The sequence below is a fragment of the Stegodyphus dumicola genome, chromosome 6 (genome assembly GCF_044657685.1).
Source record: "Stegodyphus dumicola isolate Sdum_Otavi_A_Nest chromosome 6, ASM4465768v1".
Taxonomy (NCBI): domain Eukaryota; kingdom Metazoa; phylum Arthropoda; class Arachnida; order Araneae; family Eresidae; genus Stegodyphus; species Stegodyphus dumicola.
In genome coordinates this window covers 130,378,130-130,398,180 of record NC_140773.1, presented here as the reverse complement: position 1 = coordinate 130,398,180, position 20,051 = coordinate 130,378,130, and the positions used below count along the sequence as shown (strand labels likewise).

Genomic DNA, 20,051 nt, shown 5'->3' with positions numbered 1-20,051 from the left:
CATGGTTTACACATTTCCACAACACTTGTTCTCTCTTCTTGTGATGCCCTAACCACATATTAGATTTATTTTCAGCTTGATATCATAACGCGGATTCCTCCACTATAAACTTTACTGACAATCACTGAAGTTCAAACAATTGCTTTCCTTCCTCTCCCAGATCTCATATCAAATGAACCAGTATCTTCAATTTACGAACCATCTTCCACAGACTCTTCTGAGATATAAGACATGAGCCATGCCTTTTATCTATTAATGTCCCGAACTTCTGAAAGTCAAAATCAACACAGTCACCGCTATCGTAAGAATGCTTCAAAAGCAGAGCTCCATCATTTATTGACAGTGTCATGGAGAGCTTCTCAGACGCAGAATAACTGAATCTGCATTTACACCGCGTTTTTCTTTATTAAATTTAATATGAGGTGCGTATGTCAGGTCTTTTAAACAGCATATTATGATAAGAAGAGCGTCATTAATTGATAAACGGAAATTAACCTTTGTGTGTCTGTAAATAAAATATCTGATGTGTGCACCACATGGCTTCCTTGTACGGACTATTGAATTATACGAAATTTTTCGTGCATTTCATTTAAAATTATTTCCTCGAATTTCATTAGATATATTTCACATTGAATTAATTCTGTTCTCACTTCGCGACAAGGAAAAAAATATATGAAACCTCAAAATACCATAATTAATTAAAAATTGAAAAATATAAAACACAAATACAGTTAAAACAATTTAAAGAACAATTTTTACAATTGGAATTACATTTCTACGCAAATACAAGCAATTCGTCCAGCCGGCAAGAAGGCAGATTTCTTTCTGCACAAAACTGAAATTTACTTTTGGTCTCACTCGGCGTAGAAACTGACTTAATTATGACCTTATAATGGGTTATGCTTGATTTAATTAGCAATAACAAAAGAAGGCGTTATCTTTGTTGATGCGAAGCATAGTTTCTCTAGATTGGCAACAAATCCACTATTCTGCTAAGTTTCAAATTAATAAATACGGCTGCTATGGTAAAAAAAATTAGGCCGCACTTAAAGAACTTTTAAATTGTTAATAATTCTCCAACTGTTGCATGCAAATTACCTAAAGGCATAAAATCCTTAACCGTAACAACTTAATTAAATCAGTTTTAAAGCAAAATATGCACAATTTAAAAAAACCTTCTTATTTTTTTTTCCTTTTCCGTCGGCAACTGGCACTTTCTCTGACCTGAGCCCAGCAATACATAATCCAGCTCGCGAACTACTATATCCCCCTGAGTGGCTTTCCTGAGCACAGATACACATGTAAGTAAAAATGTGGGCGGAATCCCGGAATTTCATCATGAGTCATACAGCAGGAGTCTCACCTCACTGCTTATGTATTTTCACCCCAATTTAAATGGAGAATACCACGCCTAAGAGCCACCCTTCCCATACCACCAGATCAGTTAAAAGGATTTTCGACTGGTCAGCATTCTGGGTGCCCCTATATCACACGGAACTATACATTACGAACATCCATATCTTTCCCGAGACTCGAACCCGCGCCCCTCACTAAGGCAACCAGCATCGCTGATCACTCTAGCGATCAGGATGATTTAATAATATGCACACGTATAAGTAGGGCGTGATACCAGTTAGTCACCACTAGTAATACATACGTTATTCCGGAGCACTAACTATTAAGTTCCGCGCCAATTTTGAGTGATATTATGCCGGGCGGTACCGAAGGTCTACCGTCCTTCCTTCCCTACCACTAATCCCTCAAGAAGACTTTTGACTTGCTGTGTCTTTGAGTGCCCACTTGTCGAAGAGACAGAACGAACTTATAAACATCGATGCATTCTCAAGGATATGAGCCCAATAGTATAGCTTCCAATAGCAATCTCTATTACACAGATAAAAACACAATGTCATATTCGCCTGGTAATATATCACAAAGAGTTACTGAGTCCTTTTCATTTCAATTGTGCTGATACGATTGTATAATTGTTTTATAAAGGCATAACAGGAATCTTCACTATTGTTGAAAAACGGCCGTAATTTTTATCCAGCTACGAGACTAGATTTGAGGCTAACATATGAATGCATTATGAGCTTTCATGCGTAATCTCAAATTTTATGACAATGTGGCGAAAATGTAATCATCTCTTTTGCAATACTTACTGTGTGTTTTGAAAAATAAAAGTTGTAACTACATATCTTTCAGACGTTCTAATTTTTTAAAAACAGCACTATGATAGATGCATAGATAAGCATAGAGAGGGAAAGATAGATTGATGTAAATATTTACAAAACACTAATCATTATATTATTAGCAAATCGATTCTGTTGCGATAATATAATTTCAAGTACTAAACATCGCAAATACTTTAGGTCTTCAATATCAACCTCGAAATACATCTAACTCCTTAAGAAACGTAATGCTCAGGAAAAATCTTTCCAAACATTATGTATTATCCATCAAATATCTCATGCAACAGATCTTGGATGCAAAACGCAAGAATTAAATTAAATTACCCAACGCAGGAAAGGTTACTTTGATAAACCTACATCTATTCTCGCCTTTTATTTTGCAGCAACTCCCTAAACAATGAAACCTCGATGAATCTTATCGAGATCATAAGTCTTTCGCAAATAGCATATTCATAGAAATATGCCTATAAATACTACAACAAAACGTGATTTAATTCGTTGAAGTCAAGACCTTCGCGTGTAACTTTCATTCACAAGAGATTTATTTACTTATACACCTCGAAAACAGAATTTGTTTCTCTTTGGTAAATAAAATTAATTTTTTTTCTTTGGTCTTATTTCTTTATTGCAATGCACAAAAAGGTGAATGCGGACAGATATGAAGAAATATAGTTTTATATTTTTCTTTTATACGTGATAGGAAGCAAAGTCGTCGCCAACGGGGCGGGAATTCAGTTGGGCTTGTTTTGATTCTCTAATGGAACCTGCTTTCCCTGTGATTTATGACATCGACGTGAAAAAGAATTGCACGTCGGTACTCGTTTATTTTGATCAAAAGCGCTCTGAAGCATTAAGTAAAGCGCTGAAGCGTGTATTTTACCACATTTTTAAACATCTAACCTAGCTCATGTACTGTAGCTACATCCACCATACGATACTCGTAAGTAAAATAAGAATATGTATTAACACTAACCTTTCGTAAAGAAACACTCCACAGCCTCTCCAGGGTCGTATCGTGTATTTCATTCACGTAGTCGGTAGGCCAGTGCTAAAGTTTTAAAGATCATCTTTCTCAGCTTGGTACGTGTATCGAAAAGAATCATACTGGTGGCGTCGCTTTCAGCAGTATTTGGTTATATGTTAAATCATCTTTGATTTATAAAAAGGATTTGTTATTTCACGTGCAGTGAAAATTTATCCCTTTATCTTACGTAGTATTCACATCAAATGACGAAGGAAGAGCATTACAGGTAGACATATCATTTAATAGTCATACTTAGCATTTTAAATACGTTTTTTCAGAATCCTTCATAAATGCTTATTATGGAATAGTTACGGTCAAAGTTAATGAGAAATACAGGATTGGTTTATGGTTTAAGTCTGACATCAAAACACCATGCGTTAGTGGCAATGAAATATGTTACATACTGAAACATTGCCTCATACAGACAGTGGAGATTTAAAGAAGAAATGCTCTGATATATCTCTGTGGACAGTATAGTCAGAAATGATCAAAATCAGTCTCTTAATATATTATATCAGAATCATCTTTTCTACTACTCCGATTACTGATAATAATCTTGGTGAATTAGATCGGGAAAGGAGAGTGAACCAAGAATGGTGTGCGAAGATGGAACGAAGGGAAGAAATTATGGAACGAGAAGGTTGTTCAAGAAAATCAATCGAATTACTAACTCCCTGAACTAATTTCTTTCAACTGTTAATCTGAAGTGAACACATCTACCGCTCCGTTTCGTTTCAATCGCCATTTACTCTCTCACTAAAGTAAATCGATTCATTGAATCAGTTCAAGAGTTAATGTACCATTCCTACGGAATAGTTGTAGGAAATACTGACTAACCAAGCCATTTACGTAAGATTTCGTTGCTTGTGCATGTCTTTCCTTATTCGAGTGCGCAGTATTAGCTTGACCTCGCGTCTTCAGCAATGTCTCGATGAAGAGACGTTAAAGAATCGATGGTTTCAGCCATTTACGATGAATTGCTCCTATACCTCTAAGCAAATACCCTGCTTTTGTCCCCTCAAAAAATCAACATGTTTAATGCAAAATTCTAAAAGCACAAAGTCACGCTGTTGTCATATTTTCTCCTTCTCAATTTAATAAAGACTCACTAAGGAAAGACTAAATAGTAACGAACTGCAAAGAAAAAATAAATTATTCACCTTTTTGCAATTATCGTATTTACCGGTGTATAAGACGCACCTTCTTTTTTATGCCCATTTTTGAAGGATAAAATTTTTATTACTGATCATTATAATGAATTTACAGTGTCTTAAATATAAAGTAACACAGATACAAAGTAATACTCTCTGCAAATACCCAATCTATCTGGGAAGGAACACCTTTTAATCTCCTTCGTCAAAACCCAGACACTCTGCAGAGCTAAATGAAGAGTCATTTGAAACCTCTTCTAAATCAGCATCTGAGTCCTCATACAACAAATTGTCAATGTGTACCAACCAATGCATTACTAATGCCACACTTTATAAATTATTTAACCACTTTCTCTGTTTCCAGAGCATCTCATGAAGCTTTGACCCATTCACAAACGACGTATCGACGTATAAGACGCACCCCGTTTTTCAGATCTATATTAAAAGCAAAAAAGTACGTCTTATACGTCGCCTAAAATGCGGTACATCATTAACTAAGAGTATATATATATATATATATAATCTCTTTGATTTATTATGACGCGATATCGCACTATCGAACATAAATAAAATAAAGCATAAAAAATGGAAAGAATGTATTTGCAGGGAAAATCTTGAAACTGAAAGGATATGAACACCATACCTTACACTTGTTTATTAAAAGTACATTAATATGTTTCAAAATTAGGCAAACCAACCTTAGAAATTAGGCTTCTGTTATATAGGGATCAGGCTTCAGTGGCAACTGTTTATTCGATTTTGTGAGAGGAAAGATAAATTTAGTAATTTTAACGCATAAGTTTTTAGGTATTTCTCCCGCCTTCTTAGAAAGCCTTCTGGTGTAGTGATTTGCACGCTCAGCGCGTAATTGAGAGGTCCACGGTTCGATTCCCGGCAAAGGCGTTGCTGATTTTTCCTCTTTCGTGCCTCAAAAAAAAAAAAAAAAAAAAAAAAAAAAAACTTATGTCTGTACAGTGGCGCCCGAAATAAAAGGGTGTTGGATGATGATTCTCCTCACCCAGGATTTGGCGATCGGGTGCCCTAAAAAAACCCACTCGCCCTTTAAAAGGGGGGAAGTATATAAGGCATTTCTCCAGCCTTCTTAGCGAGCCTTCGTGGAGTAGTGGTCTGCACGCTCAGCGCGTCATTGAGAGGTCCGCGGTTCAATTACCGGCGAAGACATTGCTAAATTTTTAACTTTCCTGCCTCGGAAAAATACCTAATGGCTCTACCACGTACACATGAAATCTATACATATATACTTCATGCATACGTATACTCTAATAACGTATATTTCATCGCAAAATTTATGTTGCCTTAAAGTTGCGATCCGTGAGAGGCTTGTTCAAAGGAGTTGACGTTGCCTTGAAAGAAAAGATTTCCTTGAGGGTTAATTCTAAAAATAACCAGAAGAGCTTAAATTAGGGAAAGTTAAAATATATAGTATAAATATGTTGTAGGAAGAGAGATAACTGATAGCTTTAAAATATTATTTTATTAATAAAGGTGCTATTACAGTATTTGAAGCGACCTTAAACCATTAAGGAAGCAAAATGTAGACAGACTGTCCATTAGGCCCATTATACTCGTATTTTAAGAGAAAGATTCCTCGGCACTAGATTCCACGCTGTGTGAAGAAGAGCAATTTGAAATGCGTTAGCAATTGTGTGAAGAAGAGCAAATTGAAATGCGTTAGCAATAGTGTGAAGAAGAACAAATTGAAATGCGTTAGCAATTGTGTGAAGAAGAGCAAATTGAAATGCGTTATTTTTTTAGGGCCATGAGGGAACTAGCAGAACATAATTTTAATAGCTGAGTGCTTGCAATCAATTTGGAAAATTAATATTTGACTGACTGAGAAACATACAAGAAGATGTGAAGAGTCGGTTTTAATGAATATTCAGGTCAAACATTAAATAGTATAAAAATATTGCTGGAAGAGTGAGCAATGAAGATAAGGGGTGGTAAAAACCTAAGGAATGAGAAGTAGAACAAAACTTTGAGTTAGATGTTCGGAAGCAGTTTGGCAAAATAAAGAAAAAGGGAAAGGTAAAATATAGTGTTAATAAGACAGATACCGAGTGTTGTAAGAAACTGAATATAATGCGTGAAATGTAATGAATTGGACTGATTAGGCAAAATGCGGTTGATAACTGAAAGTGTTTAGTAATGGAGTACGGAGTAATGTTGTCATGATACGCAAGAATTGCAAAATGACAGAAAATTTACTGAGGAAATATCGTCTAAGTGTTTGATAATTCAAGTGAATTGATATTTTACTTACTGTATGTAGAATTATTTTTCAAAACTATCATCAAGTGTGTGATTACCAGAAAACAACATGTCAGTTCCAGACCTGGCAACTAGCAGACGTCGAGTATCGGCTTCCAGCGAAAATGATGTTCAACAATCCGGATATAGTATTCCTGACTACGATATATTGAGCACAAAGGAATCCCGATTTCATGAACCTCTGAACGATGATAACCGAAATGCTGTTGCAGACTGATATTTACGTTTGATGAAAGAAAAGGATGTGAACATGTAAGTCCTTGTAACGATTGTATGCCGATCTGTGTTGTGCAAAAGTCTATGAAGTGATGAGAGTGATAAAACTCATATTCTATTATTCGTTGAATGATATTCACCTGAAATGTCTTTCGAGACCGCTGCATACTGTGTGACGAGGGTCACACAGTATGCAGTCAATTCAAGACAGACGCATCAATTCGTGTCATAGAAGACCAGTCTCTGGCCTTCGAGTGTGATGATAGTGCAACGAACTGCGCGTTGTATTCACCAGTCGTCAATAAGGACATATTTCTGTCAATGACTGTCGAAGAAAATGCTCTCCCTTAGCGACTAGTAATGAATGGGTAAACTATTAGGAAGAACTCTCATTTAAGTCCCAACTAGATCAACTTAATTTGTATGTGACTGTTAAGAAGTTTATGACTTTTATATATTAGATTTTAATCTATATATGTTTAATGGGAAACTAAGGGAATATTAAATAAAATTAATATTATAACGTATATATTATTTTTTTACAGGTCTACAAGTTTACAGCCTGGTTACTTCTAAATTGTACTTAATTAAATTTAAAATAATGTATGTGGCTGCAGTGGTATGCCTCTGTAATGAAGGCAATCAACCATATCTCCTTCCAGGAAGAAAAAGATACTCTTCTTTAAGAGGGATTTTTTTCGAATTTTTTTTTATTTTCTATTAAAGGAAATAGAAGAGTTTTTTTTTTTTTTTTTTTTTTTTTCAAAATTTTTACTTCTGAAGAAGTACCATACCTTTGATCGCTCTCAATACGAATAGAGATTCTAGATCAATTGCTATCTAAGATTGTTTTTCTGTTTAGTTTTAAATTATACTATAATGCGTTTTAGTTAATATTACATTAACATAAGCTATAGAATATGCTTTAATTAAATAAAATATATGAATATGAACTGAAGAAGAAATACATTAGACGGGCATGAGAGTTTTTATTAAAAAGGGGGAGAGATAAGATTATTGAAATTCAAATCCATTTAAAAGAACCGAAGAAATTTGAAGGGATTTATTTAATTTAATTAACAGTTAGTTTTCTTTTGAAGCAATTTTTCCTGTCGCTCTTGCTTACAACTCACCCTTTCTTGCCAGAATGCAAATTATCTAATGCACGTATACTCAGAAAAGGTAGAAAGAAATTAGTATTTAAGGCAAGGTTTTATAAGGGAATTTAGAGCGTGTTATGCCTGTCTTTAAACCACGTTGATATCTTTGAATTTCTAGCGATTAGTAATATTTGGCGTTGAGCGTTTCTTACAAATAGGCTTGTTTACGCCGGCTTTCGAGTCATTCTGCGTGCAACATCCTGGGCGTTACGTTGCCTGTGAAGCCATTAGACTAATCTTAACTCCATTTAATTTTACGTTAACCGTTCCTTTTTACGTTAAGCACAATATACTGATATTTGTAAGCATGATTCGGTGTCATTTGTGAATTTTTATCTGAGTTAATAAAGGGTTCTTTACACCCTTCGTCGTACTTTGTCGTACTTAAGACTTAAAAATAATTCCCTACAGTCTTCTAACGTCTAGTTATGGTATCAAAGTATACGAGATATTATAATTTATAAAAGGACTGCGTCTTATGAGGAATAGGTATGGATTCCGATAAATTAATAAATAAGAGAAAATTTTATTTCTAATCTATAGTTTAAATGGTTCATTAAACTGGATATATTAAAATACAAATACAAATTAGCGATAATTCTAGAAATCAATGACAGAAGAGATGTTACTAATGATTAAGTATGACTTTAACATTAGTATTTAGCTTAAATAGCAAGCGAATATGAGCTACATTCTGGAGATAATTATCGCAGTTTACTATGCTTCTTGAAATACCTAGATGGCTCAAGCAAATATAATCTACAATTTTAATCAACATGAAAGAAATGTGATAACACAGCCAACAAAAAATTCATTCATACAAATGTAAAATCGAATTTACAAAATAATCAGTACATTTAAAAAACTACACAGAATGTAAATCAACTAATTAATTTGAAATATTTTGTTTTATAGTAAGTACGCATAATTTCATTTTCAGGTTTTTGTGTCATAAAACAGAGTTAAGCACATCTATACTAAGTAGGTTAAACACATCTGGAAATGACTAGATGCATGCATTTCTGCTGAAAAATTATTTATTTAAATCTTCATACCTTACGGTACTTCAAACGAAGCTATTCCTTTGATATTCGCGATCTGTTGTATCTGTTCCTAATTACTGTCCTGGAGCTTTCATCAAGGCATCACGGAAACATTCCATTCCCACACATGATTTACCGTAAACTAAAATAGATTTTTAAACTTTCGTTCTCGTACTCTTAGTTCGTACAATCTTCTGGTCTATGTCGATATATGTGATGTGAAACTAAAATAAGCTAGCTCGTTATGTAACTTAACTATTAAGAAAACGTAAAAGTAACTGCCACAAGAACACTCACCTAGCACAGTTAGATTGACAAAGAAGCTTATTAGAGGGTGTGTGTTGACTTGGCACTCGTAGAGGCCCTCATCAGCCAGCTGGGCCAACTTTATCTGGAGTATCCAGTCGTCTGATCGTTCCATGTTGACTGGCACAAATCTGTCGTCAGCAGTATATTTCACTAGACCGGAAGTGAGCACATGAAAATCCCTTCTCCGTATCCAAGAAACCTAGATAATAACAAAGTACAATTTAAATTCAGAACTTCTTAAAAATATAAATATATATGTTAAATTTACAAATGAATAGTGATAACGATTGTACCGAATTCTGTTATTCATGAATCTAGTTACTTTTATCGTTAATTTCAGTTTCAATTAATTCACTGTCATAAAATGCTCTTGATCATTTAACTTTATTTCAACATTTAACTGGTTCGCTATTTTTCTTGCAACTTGTTTCCTTACGCGTCATAAACAGTTAAATTATCAGTCGTAATTCAGTCATACTTTATCATAAATATGAAAAAAATAAAAATGATATATCGGAGTATAACTTCTACCTAGAATAAAAATTATACTAGCTGCACACCTTTTGTTTCGGAAGTATTTCGTACATCTTTTTTTATCACCGCTTTGTTTTAAACTAACATTTACCATATTCTTGTATTCATTAATTCTGTCTGTGAAATTTTTTGAAATTTCTACAAGAATATTTCAAAGTTTATATGCAAACATTATTTACTGATAAGAATATTACAGCGTAGGTTTTTACAAAAGTAAAACTAAATATTATATTAGTATAGTAAATTACAAAATTAGGAAATAAATAAACTAATGGTACATACATTAGTATTTTACAGAAATATATAACGAATCTGTATTAAAATTTCAGCCATTCTGGTCTCCAGATATCTTGAACTTGACTTATCAGGAAATTTTTCTCTTCCATCCAGCAAGATGTATAAGACTGCTGCGTATTTCTTTAAGCACGTTTTGAATCTTTAATTTTTTTACATGTTGTGAAGATTAGTATAGTAGACTATGTATTTAACTTAAGATTTCAGAACAATAAAAAATTTATTATACGTATTATTCTGTTTATTTTGCTTTTTTACAACAGTGGAAAACAATGCTTCAGTTTTATTTTATTTAAACGTTAAAAAGCAGTTGTTTTTATCATAAACGAAGTTACTTTTAGCACAGTAAAATTTAATATACATATATTACTTTTATAAAATAAATACTTGATTATAAGGTCTTTGTTTAGAAAATACGATAATCCGAAAAGCAAAGTTCTCTTGCCTGCATAACAATAAATACTGATTCAATCCATAAAAATAAATTAAAAATTCGAATATTTTAAATGTCTAAATGATCTGAATCCTATCAGTAGGGACATTTGGAATTCTATAATACGTATGACTTTCGTCTTTACTCAGAATATATATGTAACTTTTTAACAAAGTTTTAATTATGTGCATGTATAATTGCATTAAAATATATTTATAGGTATATATATAGTCCCTGCAATATTTGAAAAATTGTAAGGCTTAAAAATAGTGAACTGCTCATTTGATAATGAAAATATGAAACATAATTTTTGAAAAGCTTTCATAGTCGAACCAAGCATACTGGGTTTTGGTACTTTCATATTTAAATGCACTTTAAGATATTACAAGGAAAACGGTGGGAAAATATGCAGTATGTCAATTTTAGGTAAATGTTGTCCTGGATTGATAAGTTTTTTTAATAACAAATGAAGAATTTAAAGAAGATTTTTTCTCTGGAATAATTCATTTTTAACATCTGAAAATGTATACTTGAAAACCCTCATTTATGTGCGTATTAGTCGTGTTTCTAAAATAGATCTAAATTAAAATGTTATGATGGAAAGACACAGACCATGTTCTAAGTGATGACATACGTGAATTTGATTTGATTGGAGCAAAGAGCACAAATGCGATCGTTTAGAACATAGGTCTCTTTCTTGCCGAAATAATGACTAAATTTTAAAACACATAATTTGCATTTACTAACACAATTAGAAATATTAATTTAAAACAAAAAAGAATTCTAAAAGAAATAGAAGTCTCATAAAATCGCCCTTTCTGAAGTATGGATGACTGCAACATTAATACGAAAACAGAATCAATGATAATGTCTCGCTAATTTTTCTGAATGTCTATGACTTGTTTAGAATCATCAGTTACATTAAAGCAAGAAGGATACGCAAAAAAAGTTATTCGTCTATAATAATATTGCTGCAAATACTTTAAATAACATAGAAATTAAGGTAACAACTTCCCTTGAAAACTACGTTATGTTTTCATGGAAAACTTTAGATTAATTTAAGGATATTATGCTAAATAATTCACTGACATAATTCTTAAATGCTGCAGAAGCTATTCGAATTTTAATAGATTTATTAAGCTAAGGTTTAGAATAATAAATTGCTTTGTGAAGTTCAGTATTAGCTCCAGCCATCGAAGAGGTGTCAAATTAAATCTTTCCTACCTAAACTATTTTAGATTATTGCAGCAAATTTAATAATAAACAGAGCACTATAAATTTGAATACGCATTTAAAGCTTTACATGCTATTCTCTATGAAGGAAGTTATAGTACTAACATCTTTAGGAAGAATTATTTCAGTAACATAGTACTGAAAATATTGGAAATATTATGAAACGAATTCCCAATTGTGTATTTATAATTAACAGCCCAACTGGTTTATAACTTTATTTATATTATTAATGCTTAGCTAAGCTTTTAAAATCAAAGACAAAAACATAGTAAATATAGATATGAATTTACACCAATAAAATTGATTCAATACTATTAATATATCTGTATTGATATGACAAGTTGTACTTCGAATTAACTTCACTGAAACTTAAGCTTGTTCACTTTTTACAGAGCCTCAAATTTGATAAATATTAGAGCAATACAGGAATAAATATTAACCACATTTATAACCATTTCTTATATTTAATTCTATTCTAAAATAAAGTTTATCACCCTCATCAACACTGATTTTTTAAGTGGATAAAATATATTTCAATTTGTATTCTTCATCTCGTCAAAATATTTAATTTTCAGCATAAAAGGAATATTTATTGTCGATCCATTTACCCATCAGACATACAAGTTCTTTGAGATTCTTATACATTTCTATTTATAAAAAATGAAAATATAGTAATGTTTGTGATCAAAAAGAGTTTTCTTTTAAACTTCCTGGAAATACCTTTGCTTCGTTACAATACGCATTTTAAATTTGAAGGTAAACTATATAATTCTCTGAATAGTTTTAAGACCATGTTTCCCAAATTCTTTTGTAAACCCTTTTGAATGAAGGAAAATCGGGTTAGGCGAAACATACAGAGTGCTTTTATTTCATAGAAAATAAAGCATACTAATTTTGAATTTGAATAATGTAAGAACATACAAATTTGTTTTATATTAGTATAGTTTTCAATAAATTTTGAAGAATCTTAAATTCAAAGTGAGAGGAAGGTTTGTGTAAAATAATTTTCCTAAACGTTTATTGAAGGATGAATTAGGAATCAATATTAGAATCACCTATCCTATAATACTTTTCGAAAATTCTCAGAGAAACTACAGCTCAAAAACATTTATTCGAAACTGAAGTGCCAATCTAAAATGGGCAAAATACAACATATCATCATAATTTGTAGCAACATCCAGAAGAATACAGATCGCAAATGTAAGATTCCTCGCTGTTTGTGATAAAACAAAATATCTCAGATAGGGAGATACATTGTTATAGATGGTTGATTACATTGTAAGAAATCATAGTTTTCCACTTGGTGACGAGCGATGAATGCGGCAATAATATATTTCCCTAACGTGCTCTAAGCATATTTTGAGACATTGAGATAAGGTGACGGAGGGAGAGGTGATTAGCACAGCTGCTGCTTTTAAAAGAAACATTTCAAGTATCGAACTTCAGGCGAAAGATTTACTGTCTTATAAATTAGGTGTTTTATTGTACATGCATCAAAACATTTCTAAGAATCCAAGATATCATAATTACAGTGGTAACTTGATCTGCAAGTTACTTAATTCTTTCCAGAAACTAGTTTGCAATCCAAATCACTATTACATCCAAGCGAGTTTTCCCGTAGAAATTAATGAAAACCCATATTATTCTCTGCAGAACGCAAATACATTCACATAAAATTCTTAATATAAAACAGAAAATGAGAATACCTTATAATAATAATTAACATACAGGTAATATTATTAAGAATCTTGTTCTTTCTTGGTGATATTGAGAGTGAAACTGCCTAATGACAGGTGCTTTTGATTAATTTGAAGAACATCGAGGAAATGTGATACTGTATTACAGCTAAACAGATTTATCGCTTCCACTGCTTTAATATTTTTAGGCAGTGCTGTGCAAAATGTTTCACACTTTCTCTCAATTTACACGTTGTGGATTCGTCCGCTTTTCTCTTCCTCAGACGAGATCTTTTACATATTCCCTTGACGTTCTGGTATTTGTTTGAATATGTTACTTCCAAGATTGAAGGTAACCAGAAATTCAAGATCGCTCACAAGGATCTTTTTTATAATATTATTAGAGACAGAAAATTGAATCTTGGTTTACCGAAAATCACAGATGTTCTTGATTATCCTATTAACACTCTCACCAGGTCAATTATTGATTCATATGATAGAGTCATAACTATCAAAGAAACTAATTAAACCCTTCAGATTTACCCCTGCACGAAGTTCAAAATAAAACCAAATATAGAAACAAGTGAGAAATCATTTACACCCTACCTGAGAGTGGATATCAGAATGAAAATAAACTATCTCATTAGGTCCATTAAATCTGTAGCTGGTGATCATAAACGTCAAACGCGCATTAAAAAAATTCAATTTGGATTCTAATGAAGACGCCATCTGGTTATTCATTAGAAAATTAAAGAACAGGAAGTCCATTAATTTGCATTATTTAATGACTATCTCGCGCATATATTCAGATAACGACATAGCGAGATCCTTTGCCTATCATTTCGAAAACAGATTTTCCTTCAATACTAATCCCTCCAATGAAAAATTTAAATTGCTAGTACAATATTTTGTTGAAAATACTTTTAAGAAATTCATTACGTGTGCTTGTTTATCTAAAAAAATCAGACCAATCATGTGGCATTTGAAAATTACATTTCCCCCTGGTTGAAGGTAGAGTTAGATATAGTATGATTAAAAATGCTCCATAAAATTGAATTACAAAACTTGCATAAATATTTGATGCAAGCTTTTATCTATCCCTTTTTTAAAAAAAAATTGAAAAATGCGATATAAGAAATTAAGCTCAATGTAAACTTACAGACACATCTGTTTGCTTCACATCTTGGGGAAAATTGTGGTAAAACTAATTGACAATAACAGTGCTACTCCTAACCTAGATTTCCTTTCTGAGAAGCATCATGGATTTACAAAAAATGACCATCTGTAATAGATGTACTTTTTTTAAATTTTAGTTTTTTTTTTCCGAATTCTGCTTTTCCAGTATTTTTTAGAAACCTGTTAGCAGCTTCTTTTCATATGAATTTGAACGATCACTATAGTATTACAGGTCGGTATCCTATTTTACGTTCAGTTGAATATATTTAAATAAAATAAGTGAGTCATATTTTAGTACAAATGTTAACTTACACAAACATTTATTCAATAAGCAGTAAGTAAATATTTACATGGTAAGCACTAATTATGCAAGCCTTTACCTAATAAGCAGTAATCCATACAGGTTAATATTAATACAGGTAATTGATTCTTAATAATAACATTAATAGTTTATTAAAGGTAATATATATATAAACACAAAAAGAAACATAATAGAGGGAAATTTAACAGCAAATTTTTATACCCGTTTTGCCCTATAGCTGCAGGATTGAAGTAAAACAGACTCAAAGAATCTAAAGTTAAAAGTAAATTGGAGTCAAAGCACGGCTATTCCTTAACAATATTAGTAATAGCAATCATGTATGAGAGGTATAACACAATATCTAACCATATCAAAATTGATATAAGCATTCATAGCAGTACAAGCTCTAAAAATAAAAATTAAATATGAAAATGCAAAAGGGAAAAATACAAGATAATAAAAATAAAAAAAAATAAAAATTGTCTCCTTTTACTGAAACTCTAATTCAGAACTCATCAGGGGAAAATGAATTAAAGCTTCATAAAAGTCGATTAATATGTTTCGAAAACGTGTTTCTTTCTCCTGGTTTATTTGAGATCAAAACCCGAAAAAAGAATCTATTAAAATTTCATTTAATATACTCAGATTTATGTGAAATCTAGAACTCGAATCTCAAATGCACTTGGATTTTCCCTACACTCTTTCTAAACACTTTGTAAGGTCCCTCACTTGAAATTCTAAGTTAATGTTGGAAGTGAGGAACCTAGGAACTGATAAGCGAATAATCGCTAGAGTTCGAAGACAGGAAACAACAAGAGAGAAGGGTAAATAACCCTTTATTATTTCTATAAGATTTAACAAAACTCCGCCTGGGAGTGTACAAATAAAGTCCGCACTTTGGACTTGAACTTAAAAGACTAAGAATTAAACTAAAACTAAGATTAACTAACTAAGTATAGCCAAAGCTATCAAGGTTCAATAAGAGTTGGCCCCTTTACTTTTTTTACTACGAAGCTTAGCAAGGGCCTGAGTACGGCCGAGTGTGAAACAGCTTTGAGAGAGAGAGCGGCCAAGAAGGCAGACGCGCGTAGTTCAGAAACTCTGATTCTCTCTCTCTCAGTCTCAGAAAGTAACTTCATGGTTTAAATACCGCTCCTTCTCACTAAATATTCAGCAAATTCCAAAACTACGTTCTGGCCGGAAGTAGTAAGTTGAAGTTAAGAATTTGATAGGAAAGGAACTTTAACTTAAAATTTAACTGTTAATAAAATTAACATAATCCTTACAACTTGATAAAAGGAATGAAACATACATTGTGCTAAACTGACTGCTAAACGAAAACCACAAAATTTTACATTATGTAAAAAGACCATTAAAAAATAAAGTTGGTCTAAAAACATTATATGCAAATCCGAAATTCAAAAGCAAATAAATATAAAGAATTAAAAAATATACTTTAGGCCAAATTGTCATTTAAACAACACTTAAAAACTGAGTGGTTTCCGATTATGCTAAACTGAACCTCTAATGCCAAGAAAAAGAAAAACCTTTCACGAAGATTCTTTAAATAATAAAATCAAATCTGAGCATTATCAGCTGAAAACTGGAAACCAATTTACAGTTCTTGGTAATTTCGGATTTGCACATAATGTTTTTAAACAATTTGATTTTTTAATGGTCTTTTTACATAATGTAAAGTTTTGTGGGTTTTTCTTTTGAGTAGTCAGTTTAGCACAATGCTATGTTTTATTCGTTTTACAAAGAGTTTCGAAGGCGTGTAGGGTAAATCCTAGTACGTTTTTGAGATTTGAGATTTCCGTTTTACATAAATTTTAGTATCTGAAATAAACATTTAGTAGGTTTTTTTTCGGTTTTTTTGATTTCAAATGAATCAGGAGAATGAAACACGCTTTCGAAACATATGAATTGACTTTTATGATACTTTAATTCATTTTCCCTTGATAAAGTCTGAATTAGAGTTTCAGCCATAAGAGACTAAATTTTATTTTTTTTTACTTTTATTACCTTGCATTTTTTACCTTTCGCATTTTCATATTTAATTTTTTTAGAGTTTGTACTGCTATGAATGCTTATTTTAATTTTGATATGTTTGGATATTATTTTATACCTCATACACGATTGCTGTTATTAGTATTGTTGAGGAATAGTCTTGCTTTTACTCTTAACTTTACATTCTTCAAGTCTCTCTCTCTATGTATATATATGTGTAAGATAAAAAATATGAAAGCAAACTTCTAAATTTAATTAATATAACCTCTTTTATTTTTAGTTTCATTTTGGAACTTCATCTATCCGTCCTAAAAATAGCGCTTAAATCTAAACTGCGTCATTCCAATTGATCATGCCATTTTAGGTAACCCTTAATGCAGATGCATCTTGACTAATCACCAAATTGCCAACCAAAACTTTTCTCTTCGCGTGCTTCCATTTTGCTATAACTGCGAACTTCAGCTTTGCTCTTTACTAGTTTAAGATGAATTCCGCTGGCTTGCTTTCTATCTCAACAATATAAAAAAGCTAAGTGATTGTGGCCACAAATTTCAATTGGAAATAAAAATGGAATTAAAACTTCCGCAACTGTTACGTTCTTTAGGTACTACGCAATCAAACCTTTTCTTCAATATGGATCTAAGCACGCATCGACAGCGTTCCGGCTTTTTCATGAGCTTTTAATATTTCATATATATGCATAAATTTACATACATACATGCATATATATATATATATATATATAATGATCGTTTTAGTTTCTTAAGATGAATTAATATTATTCAAGATTGCAGTAAAATTGTTAACGAGTTTCATTTTCAACAATGAGTTTACGAGTTAGTGTTATTCTGTAAAGGTATCAATTCAATATAAACTTTAATTTATACAAATATTTATCGATGGTTAGAAACAGTCTATTAGGCTGAGAAAAACTAGAACATATTTCTGCTTTAGGATTTAATATAATGCCTAAATTAGCATTTTCTGTGTTACAAATATTTTGTTGCGCACTTACGATTTACTTTAGCGTACAGCCGCTGGTGCGTTATTATCATTATCGGTACAAAAGTAAAGGAAACGAAAATTATGCGTGATTGCTTAAAATGGTGCATAACGTTCATTCTCCAGTTCTTCTGAGTCAGCGAAAATCTTTCACAAAATTTCTCTAAACTGCAAGGTCTTTCTGATTTGAGTTCTACATGTCTTCAGTTATTGTATAAAACAGGAAAACCTGAACGATGCTTTGATTTTTGCATTTCATAAACTTAAAAAATGACTGATTGTGGCCTTCCTAAAACAGGTGTTGCGTTGAAGGAATTTTAGGGATATGTGTTAAAGCTGAAAAATAAGAAATCAGCAATAAAGTCAATTTAGAATATTTTTTCCTTCATAATGCCTTACAAATATATCAAATTATACGTCTCTTTATTCCAGTTATAGACAAGCTATTATCAAAAAATAAAACTATATCTAGTTTTCTGCTGTAAAGAGAAAACCGAAATGGCTATACTCTTCGTTATGACAGAAGACACTAATCCCATCTGAGGCCTCAGATTCTGTTATAATTTTTAATATCATTTAAAAAAATATTGAAACTTATTTAATAGACCTAAGCAAAGTATAGGTTCAATAAGACACTACGTGTCCAAATTTCCAAACAATACTCATCTACATTTTGTAACCAATAATTATCATCAGAAATATTATTACATTAATTTTACTCTGATTTGACTTATGCTTTAATATATTAATAGAAAAAATTATATATTTGTTTCCAAAATCAATGGAAACATCTTCTTGACATTCGGGTATTATTTATTTTTCCCCCATTTACTGAAATCTGTCTTTCATTTAAAAATAATAGTTCTGTTCTTCTATTTTGTAGAGGGAAAGCAGAATAAATTTAATGGCAGGATTTTTATGAAATGCAAAAGTGAAATAATATGTATAATCATAAAAAAGTAAGAAATTGTCTCAAAGCTGATGTTTAAATGTTCTGGTTGTCACAGAATAACATTTACTTCAGTGTTAAATGACTCTTCGTATTGCGTAAACCTGAGTTATAAGAATAACGAAATATTCAGGAAATCTGATTGCATAGGGAACATAGAGTGATATTTAGGAACACTCTACCTTTGAAATGGAAGCAAAATAAAAATATTGATTGAAAAATTATACGGAGGACATCACAGATTTATCAAATATTCTTGGGTTTCAGACAACAGTTACAGTTTTGCAAGCACCATTTTCAGTGTGTAACTTCAAATATAATTTCACTAAACTGCAAAATTTACACACTTCGTATTTCAGCGTAACAATTGTAATTATGTTAATTTATTAATTTCTTTCATTTTACTGACTTAAATGATACCAAATCTAAATTAAATATTTAATTTATTTTAAATAATTTCTCGGATCTTAAATCTTTTACAAATATAAGAATGTTTTAAAATTAAATAAATGATAAATGCAAGTGTTTTCCTGTCAGTTCTACGTATCGTTAAGCATCTTTCTGCAGTGCTTGACATACTCCAAAAATTGATAATTTTCCCTTTAAAAACGTTAATTGACATTATATAAAAATAATCCGGAATCATATCAGATGAAAAAAAAAAACTTATTTTTCTTGAAAAATAGGCTACTAAAATAGTTATTACTAAGTGAAAATGTTTTACTTTGAAATCAATTTGTGGAATGTCAAGCAGAGAGAAAAATACGAAAATAAATCAAAACATAACGCTGTTATATCCTTACAAAAATTACTTTTAATAATATCCCCTAAAACACACATTCAAGTGACGCTAAAAAAGAAATGTTAGTTTCAAAATTGGATTCTCTTTTACTTTCTGCAATTTTTATTACATTTCGTTAAAAGTATGTCTTACGATAAATACATTTTGACGCTTCAGAAATCTCCAAATCAATGAAAGTTCATATTCCTTTGAGCTCGCATGTGAAATTAAAGACTTCGATTAAGAGTGACTGTTTCTATTAAGAAACAGAAAAT

At 31.5% G+C, this 20,051-nt stretch overlaps 1 protein-coding gene across 1 annotated transcript in view; it reads right to left on the bottom strand.

The window, feature by feature from the left end:
• The window catches only part of LOC118195367 (zwei Ig domain protein zig-8-like), a 550,410-nt gene that overhangs the window by 53,463 nt on the left and 476,896 nt on the right, over positions 1–20,051 (bottom strand). The window contains exon 3 of the mRNA XM_085818895.1: positions 9,376–9,586. Coding sequence (XP_085675021.1) covers positions 9,376–9,586 — 211 coding nt within the window. The remainder of the gene's footprint in view (positions 1–9,375; positions 9,587–20,051) is intronic.